Raw genomic sequence first — 17,850 nt, forward strand, 5'->3', positions numbered from 1 at the left:
AGTGTGTTCTCTTGGCAAAACTCTATTAGCCTTTGCCCTGCTTCATTCGGTACTCCAAGGCCAAATGTTCCTGTTACTCCAGGTGTTTCTTGACTTCCTACTTTTGTATTCCAGTTCCCTATAATGAAAAGGACATCTTTTTTGGGTGTTAGTTCTAAAAGGTCTTGTAGGTCTTCATAGAACTGTTCAAATTCAGCTTCTTCAGCATTACTGGCTGGGGCATATGCTTGGATTACTGTGATATTGAATGGTTTGCCTTGGAAGCAAACAGAGATCATTCTGTTGTTTTTGAGACTGCATCCAAGTACTGCATTTCGGACTCTTTTATTGACCATGATGGCTACTCCATTTCTTCTAGGGGATTCCTGCCCACAGTAGTAGATATAAAGGTCATCTGAGTTGAATTCACCAATTCCAGTCCATTTTAGTTTGCTGATTCCTAGACTAGAGGTCTCTTCAAGAAAATTAGAGATACCAAGGGAACATCTCATGCAAAGATGGGCTCAATAAAGGACAGAAATGGTATGGACCTAACAGAAGCAGAAGATATTAAGAAGAGGTGGCAAGAATACACAGAACTGTACAAAAAAAGAGCTACATGACCAAGATAATCACGATGGTGTGATCACTCACCTAGAGCCAGACATCCTGGAATGTGAAGTCAAGTGGGCCTTAGGAAGCATCACTACAAACAAAGCTAGTGGAGGTGATGGATTTCCAGTGGAGCTATTTCAAATCCTGAAAGATGATGCTGTGAAAGTGCTGCACTCAATATGCCAGCAAATTTGGAAAACTCAGCAGTGGCCACAGGACTGGAAAAGGTCAGTTTTCATTCCAATCCCAAAGAAAGGCAATGCCAATGAATGCTCAAACTACTGCACAATTGCACTCATCTCACATGCTAGTAAAGTAATGCTCAAAATTCTCCAAGCCAGGCTTCAGCAATATGTGAACCATGAACTTCCAGATGTTCAAGCTGGTTTTAGAAAAGGCAGAGGAACCAGAGATCAAATTGCCAACATCCGCTGGATCATCGAAAAAGGAAGACAGTTCCAGGAAAACATCTATTTCTGCTTTTTTGACTATGCCAAAGCCTTTGACTGTGGGGACCACAATAAACCCGTGGAATATTCTGAAAGAGACGGGAATACCTGACCACCTGACCTGCCTCTTGAGAAACCTATATGCAGGTCAGGAAGCAACAGTAAGAACTGGACATGGAACAACAGACTGGTTCCAAATAGGAAAAGGAGTACGTCAAGGCTATATATTGTCACCCTGCTTATTTAACTTCTATGCAGAGTACATCATGAGAAACGCTGGACTGGAAGAAACACAAGTTGGAATCAAGATTGCTGGGAGAAATATCAATAACCTCAGACATGCAGATGACACCACCCTTATGGCAGAAAGTAAAGAGGAACTAAAACGCCTCTTGATGAAAGTGAAAGAGGAGAGTGCAAAAGTTGGCTTAAAGCTCAACATTCTGAAAATGAAGATCATGGCATCTGGCCCCATCACTTCATGGGCAATAGATAGGGCAACAGTGGAAACAGTGTCAGACTTTATTTTGGGGGGCTCCAAAATCACTGCATATGGTGATTACAGCCATGAAATTAAAAGACGCTTACTCCTTGGAAGCAAAGTTATGACCAATCTAGATAGCATATTCAAAAGCAGAGACATTACTTTGCCAACAAAGGTCCATCTAGTCAAGGATATGGTTTTTCCTGTGGTCATATATGGACGTGAGAGTAGGACTATAAAGAAAGCTGAGCACCGAAGAATTGATGCTTTTGAACTGTGGTGTTGGAGAAGACTCTTGAGAGTCCCTTGGACTGCAAGGATATCCAGCCAGTCTTTCCTAAAGATCAGTCCTGGGTGTTCATTGGAATGACTGATGCTAAAGCTGAAACTCCAATACTTTGGTCACATCATGCAAAGAGTTGACTCATTGGAAAAGACCCTGAAGCTGGCAAAGATTGGGGGCAGGAGGAGAAGGGGATGACACAGGATGAGATGGCTGGATGGCATCACCGACTCAATGGACATGAGTTTGAGTGAACTCCAGGAGTTGGTGATGGACAGGGAGGCCTGGCATGCTGCGATTCATGGGGTCGCAAAGAGTCAGACACGACTGAGACACTGAACTGAGCTGATAGCCATCCCAGTGGGTATGTGGTATTTCGCTGTGGTTTTGACTCTCACTTCCCTAATAGTTAATGTTAAATGTTTTTCACGTGCTTAGTAACTATTTATATAATTTCTTTGGAGGAATGTCTGTCCAAATTTATTTTTCAATTGGGTGTTGAGTTAGTAGAGTTCTTTATATATTCTGGCTACAAGTCCTTTTATCATATATATGATTTGCAAACATTTTCTCCCATGTCAGCTGTCTTTTCATTTTCTTGATAAGTGTCCTTTAAAACAAAAGATATTAATTTTGATGATCCTCAATTTATCATTTATCAATTTATTTATCAATTATTTATTTAGTCATTTTCCTTTTCTAACATTTATCCTTCCCCCAAACACATTTTTAGAGTAGGCCGTATATGAAATCAGTTACCTTACTAGAAAGCTAACAGAAATTAGAAATACACTTAGATTTATTTCAAAAAGTCTAGATTTATTTCATCCCAGTTGTATTAAGTGTACTTTCAGTTAGCAAGACAGTTTTCAGAAGTCACTGGATCACTACGCTTGCATCATTGGGAACTATTTTATCCACATTTTCGTTTAAAGCAGAATTTTTTCCTTAGTATCTGATCTCTAATTTTTGTTAGAAAAAGACTCTATGGCCTGTGCTCACTACTAACAACTTATTGTTGTTTCTTATTGTTGGGAAAACCCTTGTGAAACATTTGTCAAGCACACAAAATAGTATAAACGTGAAATATAGTAATTAAGATGTGTGTTCTATCGATTGGGTAAGCTAAAGTAATTTTTCATTACTAACATAAGATTTAATAAGTATAAGTAGTTAAAGATTCTGACTTGGCACCAGTCATTAGCATGTAATTGAACTAGTAAAAAAGATCAGTTAAAGCTGTGTTGATTACCACCTTATCTTTGAAAGTCAATTAAAGACCTCAATCATTGCAACAAGATTTGATTGTGCGGCCTTTATTGGACATTGATCTTTCAGCAAAGTGCAGTTACATTTTCCATTAATTTACAGTAACACAGTTTAACTCTGATACCCTAGACTGTTGACCCAGGTGAGATGTAATGCTAAGTACTGGTTTAGGTTAAGATGCCCCAAACATCATTACTGTCTGAATGCTAAGTGCTGAAAAAAAGAAGATACCCAATCCGCTAGCTTTAGGATAAGGTTTCTGTTATCTGTATTAGCTTTTAAATGAAATGAAATCCAGATCCTTGTCTTTAGGTCACTCCACTCATTCAAATGATATTCACTCTTTAATGGAATTAAAAGACATTACTTCAAGAAAATTATAGATGTTTTGTGATTATAGTTTTGTGTGGATATAAATATAAATGACACAAGATAAAATGTATATCTTAAAAGAAATATATATGGCTTTTAATAATTAAAAATGTTTCCATTTCTACTGAAGCCAACAATAAGCAAAATATTAGTGACCAAATGTGTGATGAATATGGACTTCCCTGGTTGCTCAGGTAGTAAAGAATCCGCCTCTAATGTGGGAGACCTGGATTCTATCCCTGGGTTGGGAAGATCCCCTGGAGAAGGAAATGGCAACCCACTCCAATATTCTTGCCTAGAGAATCCTATGGACAGAGGAGCCTGGTGGGCTACAGTCCGTGGGATCACAGAATCAGACACGACTGAGTGACTAAACACAACACACGTATATGATGAAAGAATTTATAACTATTTTTCAGAGAAGGCAATGGCACCCCACTCCAGTACTCTTGCCTGGCAAATCCCATGGATGGAGGAGCCTGGTAGGCTGCAGTCCATGGGGTCGCTAAGAGTCGGGCACGACTGAGCAACTTCACTTTCATGCATTGGAGAAGGAAATGGCAACCCACTCCAGGGTTCTTGCTTGGAGAATCCCAGGGATGGTGGAGCCTGGTGGGCTGCCGTCTATGGGGTCGCAGAGAGTCAGATAAGACTGACGTGACTTAGCAGCAGCAGCAGTAACTTCTTTCTTGCCCCCCAACTCTGTTACTGCATCTTTTTTTTCAGTTACGAAATCTTTATGGTGGTTCACCACTTACACAGGAACCACAAATTTTGACTAGAAATTTCTTCCAACATTTGATCATTGATTTGCATAGAAGTAACAACAGAAGATTCAGCATCTGGTCCCATCACTTCATAGGAAATAGATGGGGAAACAGTGGAAACAGTGTTAGACTTTATTTTTTGGGACTCCAAAATCACTGCAGATGGTGACTGCAGCCATGAAATTAAAAGACGCTTACTCCTTGGAAGGAAAGTTATGACCAACCTAGATAGCATATTCAAAAGCAGAGACATTACTTTGCCAACAAAGGTCCATCTAGTCAAGGCTATGGTTTTTCCTGTGAGTTGGACTGTGAAGAAAGCTGAGCACCAAAGAATTGATGCTTTTGAACTGTGGTGCTGGAGAAGACTCTTGAGAGTCCCTTGGACTGCAAGGAGATCCAAAGGAGATTGGTCCTGGGTGTTCATTGGAAGGAATGATGCTAAAGCTGAAACTCCAGTACTTTGGCCACCTCATGTGAAGAGTTGACTTATTGGAAAAGATTCTGATGCTGGGAGGGATTGGGGGCAGGACGAGAAGGGGACAACAGAGGATGAGCTGGCTGAATGGCATCACCGACTCAATGGATTTGAGTTTGAGTGAACTCCGGGAATTGGTGGACAGGGAGGCCTGGCGTGCTGCGATTCATGGGGTCACAAAGAGTCAGACACGACTGAGCGACTGAACTGAACTGAACAACAGAAGAGATGCAAGATTTTAAACTGAAATTAATCTTCATCTTCATTTAAAAAACACTTTTGCCTGGATTAATGACTAAAATCCCGTTAAAGAAGTAGATGCAGAAAAGCTGTCTATGTTTCCACAATTCCTCCTAAGAAAACTGCTATCCAGGAGGGCAGAGTCCACTTGAACCCTGCTTGCCATCTCAGGCATAGCCAGCACGTGCAGACAGGCTCACGCAAACTGCCTTCAATGTGTCTCCTTCTCCTTTCCTCTCACCTTATTTTAAAAATCCTTTTACTGATGAAGCCTTTTAAACATAAATGGAAAACAAGAATGAGGATTACAAAACCAGCGTTTCTGAAATAAAACTGACATTTGCTTACGAGCACAATCAAGATACACTTTTAAGGTAGAAAGGTTTCTTATTTTGCCCTTCTGAGATTACAGGTAGAAAAAACTAAGACACAAAGGAGGAGTTATTAGCCTGAAGTCAAAAAGACAGACAGCACTATTACTAAAAATAGAATCAGTCTCCTGACTTCCAGCATTTATATTTTATCCCTTTTAGGCCACAATACTTTGATGTAATATCCAACTTCAAAGAAAAAACTTAAAACCATTGCTGTTCAATGAGCAGCATTTTTCAGACTAAATGGTTCACTATAAGGCTTCATAAATCCAAGGAATGATATTTTAAATATTTGAACCATGCCCTTAGCCATTGCTGAGTTCATCCTTCACCATGATCAACTCCATGAGAGCAAGAGGTCTATTGATTTTCATGTAATACAAGAAAATATTACATTTGCTTAATTGTTACACAGTGAGCACATCAGGCAAGAAATCAAGGCTCTATTTAGTGCTGCAAACAGCAGAGAATTACAGAGATCAATAGGGTAGTTTGTCAAAGATGTTCTCCAAGGAGACTTACCTATCACCATATGGACAAGAAGTCACTGTGATCGTAGCTATTGAAAAACAGGTAAGCAGAGTCAGCAGTACAAATTATCAGAAATCAAACAGGCCAGTGTGAAAAGAAGTGCAACTTTACTGAAAAGCTGTATTTATAGTCTAGTAATTAAAAACCATTTTATCAGCCTTGTGTGGAGACCAAACCTTTACAGCAAGTATTGACAAGACCAGCAGCAATGAATGACCAGTATTTGACTTAAAACTTGAGCTATAGTTATTTAACTTTTCCCATTACAGAGGAAATCAGTTCTAGCCTTCCTTGCAAAATGCTAATAGTCAGTTTTATTATTAATGAAGCTTAATGTAACACTATCTCCTTTGTGTAAGCCATTCATTTAACTAGCGTCAAGTATATTCTTCTGGACTATAAGTACTTCTTTGATTAAGGCTTTATTTAGAATTGCTTTTAGACAAGTGAACACTACATATATTTGAAGAAGAGTTCACTCTCTGTAGCTCATTTACAATGACTACCTTTAACAAAGCCAGTTTGTGTTTCTTCCATTATCCTGGTACCTTCACCTCAGTTACTGCCACTCACTTTCCCTGATTTGTTAGAAGCACGCACCCAAATGTTGGCTAGATTGAATTTTATAAAATATTTTGCTACAAAAATGTGTAAACATTGCAGAGCATCAGCAACACATTAACATAAAATGATATATAATGCATGTTTGTAATTATGGGAGAGATCATAAATCTTAAACACCCATTGGTTTAGAAATTAAATAGTTCTACTTAGTTCTCCCTAAATTACTCCAAATTTCTGAAATTTACCATTCGTCTGGGTATTTTGTAACTACCCCCAAGGATAAAATTTTTTTTAATGACTTTGTTTTCAAAAATGCAATTAACTTAATAAAATTCTAACACAAAACTGCCATCAGGTCTTCAAAATTTCAGCCCACTTCCCATGGCAGTTACCAAATTTATTTTTTCTGTGTCTTCCTAGATCTTAATTGTTCTTACAGCTTTATCAGCATGCTATTTTAACTTTTAATAAGTCTTAATTTCATCTATTTTGCTGCATTTGCATTAAATGGAGTTGTTATCACATTAAAAAAATTAGTGTGGTACTGGATTCTTTAGGTAATAGGAAAGGTCAACATTCCACCCACACCTCTTGTACAGGAAAATGGCACAAGGGCTTTTAACACATTTCCATTTAAAATCCTGCCAGTTGAATGGTTTAAATTTCAGATTGCAATTAGAATTCTTATCAATTTTTGATTTGCCAATGATGTTATCTTATCTCCATCATATATTCTAAAATTCTCTACTTTTCCCAATGTTAAAGACTTTTTTCTCCTTCCTTCTTTGTGTGGGTATCTATATTTCCAAAGAGTTGATATATAACTACAGAATCTATAAATTACAATCATTTTTTATCTCTAGTTCAACCTAGTTATAGGAAAAAATTGGTATAATGTTATGTGTTTGTGGTTCCCATTGGCTAAACAGAGTACACAATATATCACAATGTATGAAAAGCTTTGCCTCTTGAGGGCAATGATTCATCTTAAAGAACCAGACACTGTAGGAAGAAAAAGGTGTTTGCAAAGTTTTATTTTAAAGGATCAAAAATAAATATTGCACATACACACGAAAAAATAATCTACTGATATTTACGTGCTTCAACACACACTTTCAGTACATGGCACCTTCATCTTCTTTATTTAGAAAATAAACTGTTATTGGTCCATAACTGGTGTGCACAGTCTCTGTGACTCTAGCAAATAACCAGGAGCCAAGTCCATATAATAAAGTTGGAATACCTAAAAAACAAATGAATATGTTATTTGTGAAATAAACATTTATTAATCATGTACTCATATTTGTCATAGTATAAATCACATAGCACTCTTTAGCAACATCAATAAATTATAAAGTTATAAAAATATGAGTGAACACTGACTCTACCTAAGAGGTCAATTTCAGCTATGATTGTGAAACACAGTAACAATTGTGTGAGCCTAGAGATTTTTAAAACTATAGATAAGACTGGTGTAAACTACTTCAAGTACTTTACAAACATTAATTCATTACCTCTGAGTAATTATGAAGTAATTCTATAGTCTTTTCACAAATAAGCAAACAGAAAATATTAATTTATTTTGTTGTAGAGAGCTTCATTATTGGCCTTGAGCTTAAATTACTAGGTCATCTTTATTGTGCTATAAGTTGGACAGTAATACTGATGGCTAAAATAATTTTTGTACAATTTAAAAGAAACTAGGTCAAAAAGCTGTCTTCAAAATCAAAGGCAAAACCTAATTCTAAGGAAGATTTTGGTATAATAACAAGCATGAGAAAGAAAGAATCCTATTCATAGTTTTACAACTGATTTGAAAATCTTGTTTCAACCTACTTGAAATAGGTTAATAGTAGACTCCAAGAATATATTTCTTCTTTGAAATATTTCCATTTGTGATAAGCTGCCATTTGTGATACATGAAACTAAACATATACTAGTCAGAGATTGCATTAAGCCCTCATAGGCCCATGAGAGGAAGCTGGACAAAAAAACCCCCAAACTTTCACAATTCCTATTTTTTGTAATTCCTATTTTTTGTAAGGCACTTATTTAAAATCAATGACTACTAATAACATTAAAAACATATGTATAAAACCAAAGGCACATGAAATCGATAAAAATATTGTATGCTTTCCACAAATATTAATTTTACTGTTCCTGTGTATGAGTGGAACATACATAGGACAGAAATGGACAGAAAATGTCAGTTTAAAAGAAGAGCGGTAATTTGGAAAATCACTTTCTAGTTACTAGGGAAATCAACACATGCTCAGAACTAATCATATTGCTAAATTTTTTTCTTATTTTTTCTGCAAGAGTATCTTTGCTGTGTTATGCTCTTTTTTGATTGTGTAAGTTCACTGGACTACTTTGTGCTTATTCCCTGAAGCTGCATTCCAGCCACTGTGATGCCAAAGATTAATTAGGGGAAGCATCACTAGTTGGCAATGAGAAAAGGCAAAAAACCCCATTCAGACTGGCACCTCTCTATTTTTAGGAGTATACTGGGTCACAGTTTTTTACAATCACAGGGTTTCCTGGAACTCCTGTGAAACCTTTCACAGAATATTGCCTTCTTTGCCTTGTGAATACCTCCCTGCAAATCTCTGAAAGCCTCAAGGGAATGTCACAAAAAAGCCGCAAAAACTAGCATCATAAAGCTATTTATTAATCATTCAACCAAAAAAAAAAAAAGGGCAAGTGGGGGTGTAGAATGGGCGAGTGGACAAGAGAACAAGAGTAAGACAGGCAGAAGTGAGTGAAGAATAAGACAGGTAGAAGTGAGTGAAGAGGGAGCAGTTGAAATAAAAAATACACTTTAATATATGTTATCACAACTTCAAAAGGTGAAAATCAATGGAGAGAAAAACAGGTTCTAGAAATAATTACTAATTTTAAATGGCAACCCACTCCAGTACTCTTGCCTGGAGAATCCCATGGAGGGAGGAGCCTGGTAGGCTACAGTCCATGGGGTCGCAAAGAGTCGGACAGACTGAGCAACTTTACTCACTACCAAATATATTGATAGTAAAATAAATAAAATATGACTTTTAAACCAATGATAAGGACATTCAGTTAAGAAATAGCTGGTGACACTGAAAATTTTGTTTGTTTTTACAGTATTTATCAGTTTCCTGTAAAATACTGATTTTTTTTAAAAAAAATCACACAAATGGTCAGTATTTTTTCAGCTAAAATGGAGGACTGACCAAGGATTACTAATAACTACATTAGCTCTTACTAAGAAACAACTAGGTACTGTTAATGCTGTTTGATAGGGGGTTGAGATGTGATATGGGAGTCAGAAATTCTCTTATTTTTTTTTATCCTGCAGTCTACTTATTTAATGCAGTCAGGCTAATACACTAAATGTGAAGATTAGCCACATACATAATTAACACAGTTAAAAAAACCCATAATTTTCTTTATAGCACATATGCTATAAAAACTATAAGGTTTGATGAAAAATCAATTTTTTTCTAGACTGTCTGAAACATATCATAACATCAAAATGAATGTGAAACCCAGTTCTTTGCATAATAATTCATTTTGAGTCAGCTGAACAGTAGGTAAACCACTGTCAAATTAAGCACTTAAAAAAAATTAGAACTTTGTAGCAAGTCTCCAATTACCCATTCATTCCAATGGTAAGTTGATTTTCTTAAATCTCAATCTACTTCCCAGCAGGATACCCAGACTGATAAACCATCAGTAAAATGTCGCTTCCATTGAAAGGAAGGCAGGCAATAAAGGGAACAAATGGGTAAAAGAGAAATCTTTATTATTTACAAAATGGAAAAATGAATTATTTTGATAATTACTAATTTGAAAGGGAAGAGGAGGAATAAAATCCTAAGTATTTTTAAACAGAATACGTACTTGATGATCCAGAGGCGCAACAGTACAACACAGAATAAGAAAGAATTCTATTATCTACTTTCTTCCCCTAAGACAATATTACAAAATAAACATTACCAAATTGGTGAATAAAGTCCAGAAAAAAAAACCTCCTTTTATTAGTATAAGCCAATTTGTATTAAAGCAAATACCTGAGCAGAAAGTTTTCCTTTCAGTTTAAAATTCTTATTCTCTTTTAAACAGAATTTTTAGAATTTTAAAGAGATCATAAAGACCATTAAATCACTATTACGCTTTCTCTTCCACACACATTAAAAAAAAAAAAAACTACAGCTGTTGTTTCTTTATTCAAAAGATTTTACTACTTTCACTACTTTTCTATGTGAGCATCTTCTGGGCATCCTGTTTTCTTTAGATTTCTTTCTACCTAAAAAGATTAGGCCCTAATCAGTAAGGTGCTCTTAAATGGTGAAAACTTTTTTAGAAAAAGGCATTGGGAACATAGTTTACCAACAACTCTCCAGTTATGCTTTTCCTAACCTATTAAAGTGTATTAACTGTACATTAAGGAAGAATGACTTTTTTCTGTTTCTGAAGATGCTATTCAACAAAACAAACGTATTCTTCCTGAATCTAGTCATCCCTCTAGTCTCTCCAAATAATTTTGGATTGAATTTTCTAAATCACTACACTCTTCAACTTCTTTACATCAACCTCAAAATTAGTGGGCATGCTCTATATGGTTCATCAGCCAAATAATAAGGCATACTTTTAAAAGATTACACATCGCCTAAATAATCTTCTCCTTAATGGGATGAACTCAGGACAGTACTAGTTGGAGCAATGGCTCCAGGCCCCCTGATTTACATATGTGAGCAATTATAAGCAAAAATACACCTAATGTATTTAAATTTAAGAAACTGTCAAGACTATATAGTAAAAGTGTGGCCGCGTGTTCAGCTTTAATTCTGGGTCAAAAAACTGGTTGGGTAATGTAAGTTAGCTTGCACATCTAGATTCTGAATTACTGAAATATGGATTCATTTGATTATCAGTTATTAATAGGTTCAAACATCCTGAGGCCTATTTTTCATTTACCTATAAAACATGAAAGATGCACCCACGTCAATGTTCACGCCTCTTCTGTCATTAACCGAAAGATAAAACATTCAGCAAGAGTAAATACTCTGACTTGGAATACTCCCATGAAAACATACCAGTATTAAAGAGGCAATCTTCTAAATATCTTTTAGGCCTAGTATCTGAAGAAGCCAATACCACCGGTGAAAACCTTCGGTGGTTTTAGTACAACGAACTTGCTGGGACTTCACGTAAAGAGAACAAAGAAACTTAAAAAAGTAGTTTCCGATTTTATACTCTTGAAAGCACCCACAAAGTGATGTTCATGAGAATGAATCCTACCATATAATCAGGCATTTTATAAAAACTTCAGAGCCATTTTCAGCGCTCTACACCCTCCTTCTTACTGCCCAGTGGAAGGCTCTTTCTAGTTAACGAGTGGCTGGAAGTAAGAATAAAATGCCCTCTCACTGGGAGCGGATGCAGAGGGGTCCCACTGTACAGGCCTGTCAATAAGCCCCACTTTCCGGGGTACCATTCACGAGCAACAACTTAGCTCTGACAAGCACCTGCTGGGCGGGGAATACAGAAGCCCAGGACCAGGGTCAGTCCTGCAAAGCTGCAGAGTGGGTGGGACGCGGAGGCAGAGTCTGGGAAACGCCCCAGCATTGGGCGAAGCGTGGCGAGCGCGTGCGCCCGGGCGAGCCTGCGCGGGGCCGGGGCAGGGTAAGTAACCCCGCGCCGGCGCGGTCCGATCTCGGGACGGGGTCGCGGCCTCGGAGGCAGAACGTCAGCGTGCTTTGCAAACAGCGGGGCAGTCGGCGGCGGGACGTGTTTCACCGGCCCGGGGCCACTCACCGAGGTTGACGACCTTGAGCGCCGTGAAGAACCGGTCCTGCCCGGCCAAGTCCTGCCAGGGAGCCTTGGAGCAGTGGTACTTGATGAAGGGGAAGCAGCCGGTGCGCAGGACGTGGTAGTTGGCGCCCTGCACGGGCCAGTTGAAGTGCGAGAGGCCGAACTGGTCGTTCCGGACGGCGCTGTAGGGCACGCAGAAGGAGGTCCAGTGAGGCAGGCGCCGCTGCAGCAGGTGCCGCGTCAGCACCTCCGAGGCTCGGGGCTTCGGGCGGGAGGCGGCGCCCGTGGCCCAGGGCCGGCACAGCAGCAGACGAAGCACAGCCTCGTGGGCCCTCCGAAGGGCCTCCATGACCGGCCTCGCCCGCGTCCCCCGCCCCTCGGCCGCCTTACGGGCGCGCGCCCCTGGGGGCGGAGCCGAAGGGGCGCGCGCGCGCCCGCTCCCCAAGGGTGGCAGCGGGACGCCCAACGGGCGCTGCGCAAGTGAGCGAGAGCCCCCGGGGCGCGGCGGCGCGTGCGCACAAAGGTCCCGCGGCTTCCGGGGGAGAGAGTGGAGCAGAGAGGAGGGCCGGGTGGAGTGAGCTAGCTGAGGTAGTTAAATCGTCACCAAAGACCTCTCTAAAGTGGTTAATAACCCTAGGGAGGGAGTGAGGGGAGGTTCGTGAGTTTTATTAGTTCAGGTATGAGGAACATTAAGCTTTAAAACAATGGAGTGGCAGAACTCAAGCCGGCGTCTCTTTTCCAAGTCGTGGACTGAAGAAATCCTTCATTGGTGGTGGTGAGGAAACATTTGAAGAAGTTGTCCGCAGGGAAGTGAGTTAAATCCAAGTCCCGAGATTTGCATTGGCTAGTAAACTCGGGGAGCACTTTTCCATTCAGGTTCCCTCTTTCGTGTTTTTTAAAATAAGCCCCAGATATTTCAACAGAAAAAAAAAATTTTTTTTTTTTTTTTAGAAAGCCTTAAATCTCTCCATGTAGGGTGCACCACCATCTCCTTCAGAGCCTGGAAAACGGCCAGACTGGGAGTCTTAGTTTTCAGTCAGTTCAGTTCAGTCGCTCAGTAGTGCCGACTCTTTGCGACCCCATGAATCGCAGCACACCAGGCCTCCCTGTCCATCACTAACTCCCGGAGTTCACTCAGATTCACGTCCATCGAGTCAGTGATGCCATCCAGCCATCTCATCCTCTGTCGTCCTCTTCTTCTCCTGCCCCCAATCCCTCCCAGCATCAAAGTCTTTTCCAATGAGTCAACTCTTTGCATGAGGTGGCCAAAGTACTGGAGTTTCAGCTTTAGCATCATTCCTTCCAATGAACACACAGGACTGATCTCCTTTAGAATGGACTGGTTGGATCTCCTTGCAGTCCAAGGGACTCTCAAGAGTCTTCTCCAACACCACGGTTCAAAAGCATCAATTCTTCAGCGCTCAGCTTTCTTCACAGTCCAACTCTCACATCCATACATGACCACAGGAAAAACCATAGCCTTGACTAGATGGACCTTTGTTGGCAAAGTAATGTCTCTGCTTTTGAATATGCTATCTAGGTTGGTCATAACTTTCCTTCCAAGGAGTAAGCGTCTTTTAATTTCATTGCTGCAAACCTCTTTAGGAAAACTTTTTCTCAAGTTTTGCAGCTTCTTGGGGTAAGAACTTGTACAACATCTATTTTCTAGAGAGGCATTTCCTCTTACATGTCTTAAATTCATGTTTGGGGAAAAAACCATACAAAATGTGTCTGGAAAGTGCTGGATGTTAAATGAGATAATTATATGTAAGCACCATATAACCACTGCTGTTAATATTATTGCTGAAAACTCAAGAGGAGTGGAGGATAGTGTGACGACTCTTAAATTCTCCAGTTGTTATTGATTCCTTCAACAAACAAGGATTGAGCACCCACAACCATGTACCAAACCTTGTAGGATAAGTAATTTCAGAGGCCTTGTAGTCAAGCAAATAATTTAAACCTTACCTTTATAGGATTCCCTGTTAGATAAAAGTTTTTAAAAGATTTTATGGGGAGGCACAATATAGTTAGATTTGCACAGAAATGGTTGGAAGGAGGCTAAGACAAGAATCTGGGAGGCTGCAGTCCATGGGGTTGCTGAGGGTCAGACAGGACTGAGCGACTTCACTTTCACTTTTCACTTTCATGCATTGGAGAAGGAAATGGCAACCCACTCCAGTGTTCTTGCCTGGAGAATCCCAGGGACGGGGGAGCCTGGTGGGCTGCCGTCTATGGGGTTGCACACAGTCGGACACGACTGAAGTGACTTAGCAGCATTCAATACTATGATTTCAAAGTAAACGTTTTAAACTTTTTTAAATAATGGGTTTATATTTAACATTTTAAAATTCAGCACCATGATTTTTAATGCTTTTTACATAATGGGTTTATATTTAATATAGTACTTCTCACCATGGAGATGTTGCTCAGTTCATATAGAGATATTTTTGTCTTTGTTAAACATTAAATCTCTTCCCCATTTCAGTGTTAAATACATTGAATATGTTCTCTAAACTTTTTCCCCCACAAAAGATAAGTTTTAATTTTTAACCAACTGTATTTAATATCTAGGTACAATATTAACTTGGGAGGTAACAAAAATCCAATAAAAATAATGGAGAAAAGACTCCTTAGTGATAGAGGAGGTACTGATTATAACTGAGCAGTAACAGTTTCCTACGATTTTGAGCAAGAGCTTCCTTCCTATTGAGAATTCTGAAACTGAAATATTACACAAATTTCAGCCATCTCATTTCTTTGACCTTTCTAACTAGCAAATGCAAACTATAGATGATGTTTTTCAGTGCATTATTTGTTGTGAAGAAAACATTTTGTTTTCCATTTAACACAATATTATCAATTTGTTCAGTATACGAATTGTTCAAATGTATCAATTTTTCCGTTATATTGATTTGTTCAGTCAATAACCAAGAATGTGAAACTACCCAGTTTGCTCTTTCTTGGGAACTTTCAGACACCAAAGCTCAGTTCTGAACCTCAATAGCACAAAGGTCTTCAGGGTAAGGCTTGATTCAGGAGGCCCTTTAAAGTCATACCTGTCCATTTCTTGTTTGTGCATATACACCCCCCCACCAAACAAGCACAGATCCCTGTAATGCTGAGAACCACACCTGACAAGAGAGCTGTTGTATCTCTAGTTTCTACTGCTTCAACAATAGGCAGCACCAAAGGCAATGAAAAGATGATTAGAAACACTTGTCTTGAAACTGATGTCAGACGTTGAGATCTTGAGGTGACTGATTCTTGAAGGCCGAAGCTTACAGAGAGAGTGGTATTTGTTTAATTCTAACTTCCTTCCAGGAGCTCCGGATGCTGAGGCTAAGCGGCTGCATACATGTGGCAATGCTTTCAAGGCAGTAACCATTACAGGAGTTCAAATTAAATTTTAAAAAGATGGAGTTCCTTTTGAAACAAAATCTGTCATAGAACCCCAACCTATAAAGTAGATGAAAACTTGTGTTTTATTACTAAACATTTATTAAGTGCAAAATTTTAATATTAAAGGTAAATTTTAAAAATGAGACTAGTTTGTTGTTCGGAGAAGGCAATGGCACCCCATTCCAGTACTCTTGCCTGGAAAATCCCATGGAAGGAGGAGCCTGGTAGGCTGCAGTCCATGGGGTCGATAAGAGTTGGACACGACTGAGCGACTTCACTTTCACTTTTCACTTTCATGCATTGGAGAAGGAAATGGCAACCCACTCCAGTGTTCTTGCCTGGAGAATCCCAGGGATCGGGGGAGCCTGACGGGCTGCCGTCTATGGGGTCGCACAGAGTCGGACACGACTGACGTGACTTAGCAGTTTGTTATTGTCCTGGGTTTTTACTTTGTTTTGTTTTGCTTTTAGCAGAAAAAGAATTTATTGGAAGGCAGTTGGATAGCTAAAATAATAAATAGGAAGTCTGCAGAACCAAGCTTAGAAATGGGAAGGAATCAAGGGAGCCTGGCTGGCAGAGACACAGGTAAGACCAACAGGAATTAGTATGGTTGGGATGCCATGGCTGGCCCACTGCCAATGTGCTCTTGACCCTGCTGTTTTATGCTCAATTTTTTTTGAAGTTGGGGGCTATGGCTAACAGTTGCAGTTATAGTAGCCTGAGGATAGTTTCTTTTTTTCTTTTTTAAAAATAACAGTTTATTTCTTACTCCTTGGTTTTGATTGTTTACTATCAAGAAAATCCTGATCTCTTGGGAGAAGTAGATATAAGTAAGAGTGGTTTTTAAGTGATTCACCGTGAAATCTTGGGCATGTGCTTCAACTAAAGATGACAACTGGAGATGAATTTTGAGATCTATGCTGAGATGGCTTAACCTCAAATTAATGCATGGGGAGTTTGTAATATGTTAAAAAAAATTGGACATCTCCCTTTTGACAATATAAAAATCTATTAAAAAAAATAAAATTTGAATCAAACATTTGGGGAACCTCTGAATTCAGTCTGAGAAATCCTACGTTCTGTAGTATATAAGGTAAAAACCACCGATAAAGAGAACCAGAAGTTTACCTAGGTAGCACTGCATTGTCTCATGGAAGCTTGTAAAACAGCTAGGGAGCTGAAGGATTTCTGTTGGAAGATGCTCTCCTGGAAAAACCTCATCAGTGTTAAAGGTTTCTCTGATCCAAGGCTCTTTGATTATCTCTCTTTTCTATTGTAAGATAGGAAGTTTGTCCAAAGATTTCTGATAGATGGTATACCACACCTAGGTTTTCAAGAGTGTTTTAATGAAATATTACCCCAGCCTAAAGATGCAGAGCTGAAGAATATGACATCTAGATATCTTTTCTAACTTTATATAGTACTCCTTCCATAATTGAAATAAGATAATCTCTCAAAAAACTACAATTCAGATCAGATGCTTGATTTTCTTTTCTGTTCTAATTCTTCATAGCAATGAATTTTCTATTCTAATTCTTCAAGTGCCCCCAAAGGGACTTAGAAGTTGTTATTCAAAAGCCTAAGTCAGTGTTTAAAAACATTGCTTAGTGTCCAGTAATTAAGTGCATTAAATGCACAAATATTTAGTTTTCCACAAAGTATGGAGAGATGACCTATCTCTTAGACAGAACCCTTTAAAAATATCTATAAATAGTGCTGCCTTGTATAGCTTTTAACATGTGCATGGGTGTATCATGTCGCTCCTGGAAAGAACGGATTTTGTTTTGGTTTTGTTTTAAAGGCACTTATGACATTGCAAATGTTCAGAACATGTTAAAAATAAGTTCTACAAAGTTGATAGTTTGGAATATATTAAAATTAAGAATTTCTGTTCATTAAAAGGCATTATTGAGAATAAATAAAAAGGTAATCAAAAGAGTGAGAGAAGTATTTGCATTACATATATCTGACAAAGCATTTGGTATCTAGAACAAATCATTTTAAAAAGACAATCTAATAGAAAGCTGGCCAAAATATTTCATGGACCCTTCCCAAAGAGGAACATCTAGATGTTCAATAATGTAAAAAAAGTGCTTAGTTTCTCTAATCATATAAGAAACGGAACTATTAAATATATATTACCTTAAATATTACACACCCACTGAAGTGGGCTAAGGTAGAAAAGATAGAAAGTACTAAGGATATGCAGCAGTTAGAAGTTTTATACATGGTTGGCAACCACTTTGG

At 38.8% G+C, this 17,850-nt stretch overlaps 1 protein-coding gene and 1 pseudogene across 1 annotated transcript; both read right to left on the reverse strand.

The window, feature by feature from the left end:
* Positions 1–7,421: 7,421 nt before the first annotated feature.
* On the reverse strand, positions 7,422–12,608 carry LOC120852517 (uncharacterized protein C15orf61 homolog). The gene is made up of 2 exons (XM_040225797.1): positions 12,205–12,608; positions 7,422–7,648 (listed from the first exon to the last, which is right to left on the reverse strand). Exons 1-2 carry the CDS (start codon positions 12,548–12,550, stop codon positions 7,521–7,523), a joined length of 474 nt encoding a protein of 157 aa, XP_040081731.1. The 5' UTR covers positions 12,551–12,608; the 3' UTR covers positions 7,422–7,520.
* Positions 12,609–15,254: 2,646 nt separating this feature from the next.
* Positions 15,255–16,476, reverse strand: LOC120853745 (annotated as a pseudogene).
* Positions 16,477–17,850: the final 1,374 nt, after the last annotated feature.

Source organism: Oryx dammah, unplaced genomic scaffold (genome assembly GCF_014754425.2).
Source record: "Oryx dammah isolate SB20612 unplaced genomic scaffold, SCBI_Odam_1.1 HiC_scaffold_26, whole genome shotgun sequence".
Taxonomy (NCBI): domain Eukaryota; kingdom Metazoa; phylum Chordata; class Mammalia; order Artiodactyla; family Bovidae; genus Oryx; species Oryx dammah.

Coding starts and splice junctions, on each gene's coding strand:
- LOC120852517 (XM_040225797.1), bottom strand. CDS start 12,550: ATGGAGGCCCTTCGGAGGGCCCACGAGGCTGTGCTTCGTCTGCTGCTG. Junction 7,649..12,204: donor GCTCAAGGTCGTCAACCTCG/GTGAGTGGCCCC, acceptor TTTGTTTTTTAG/GTATTCCAACTTTATTATAT.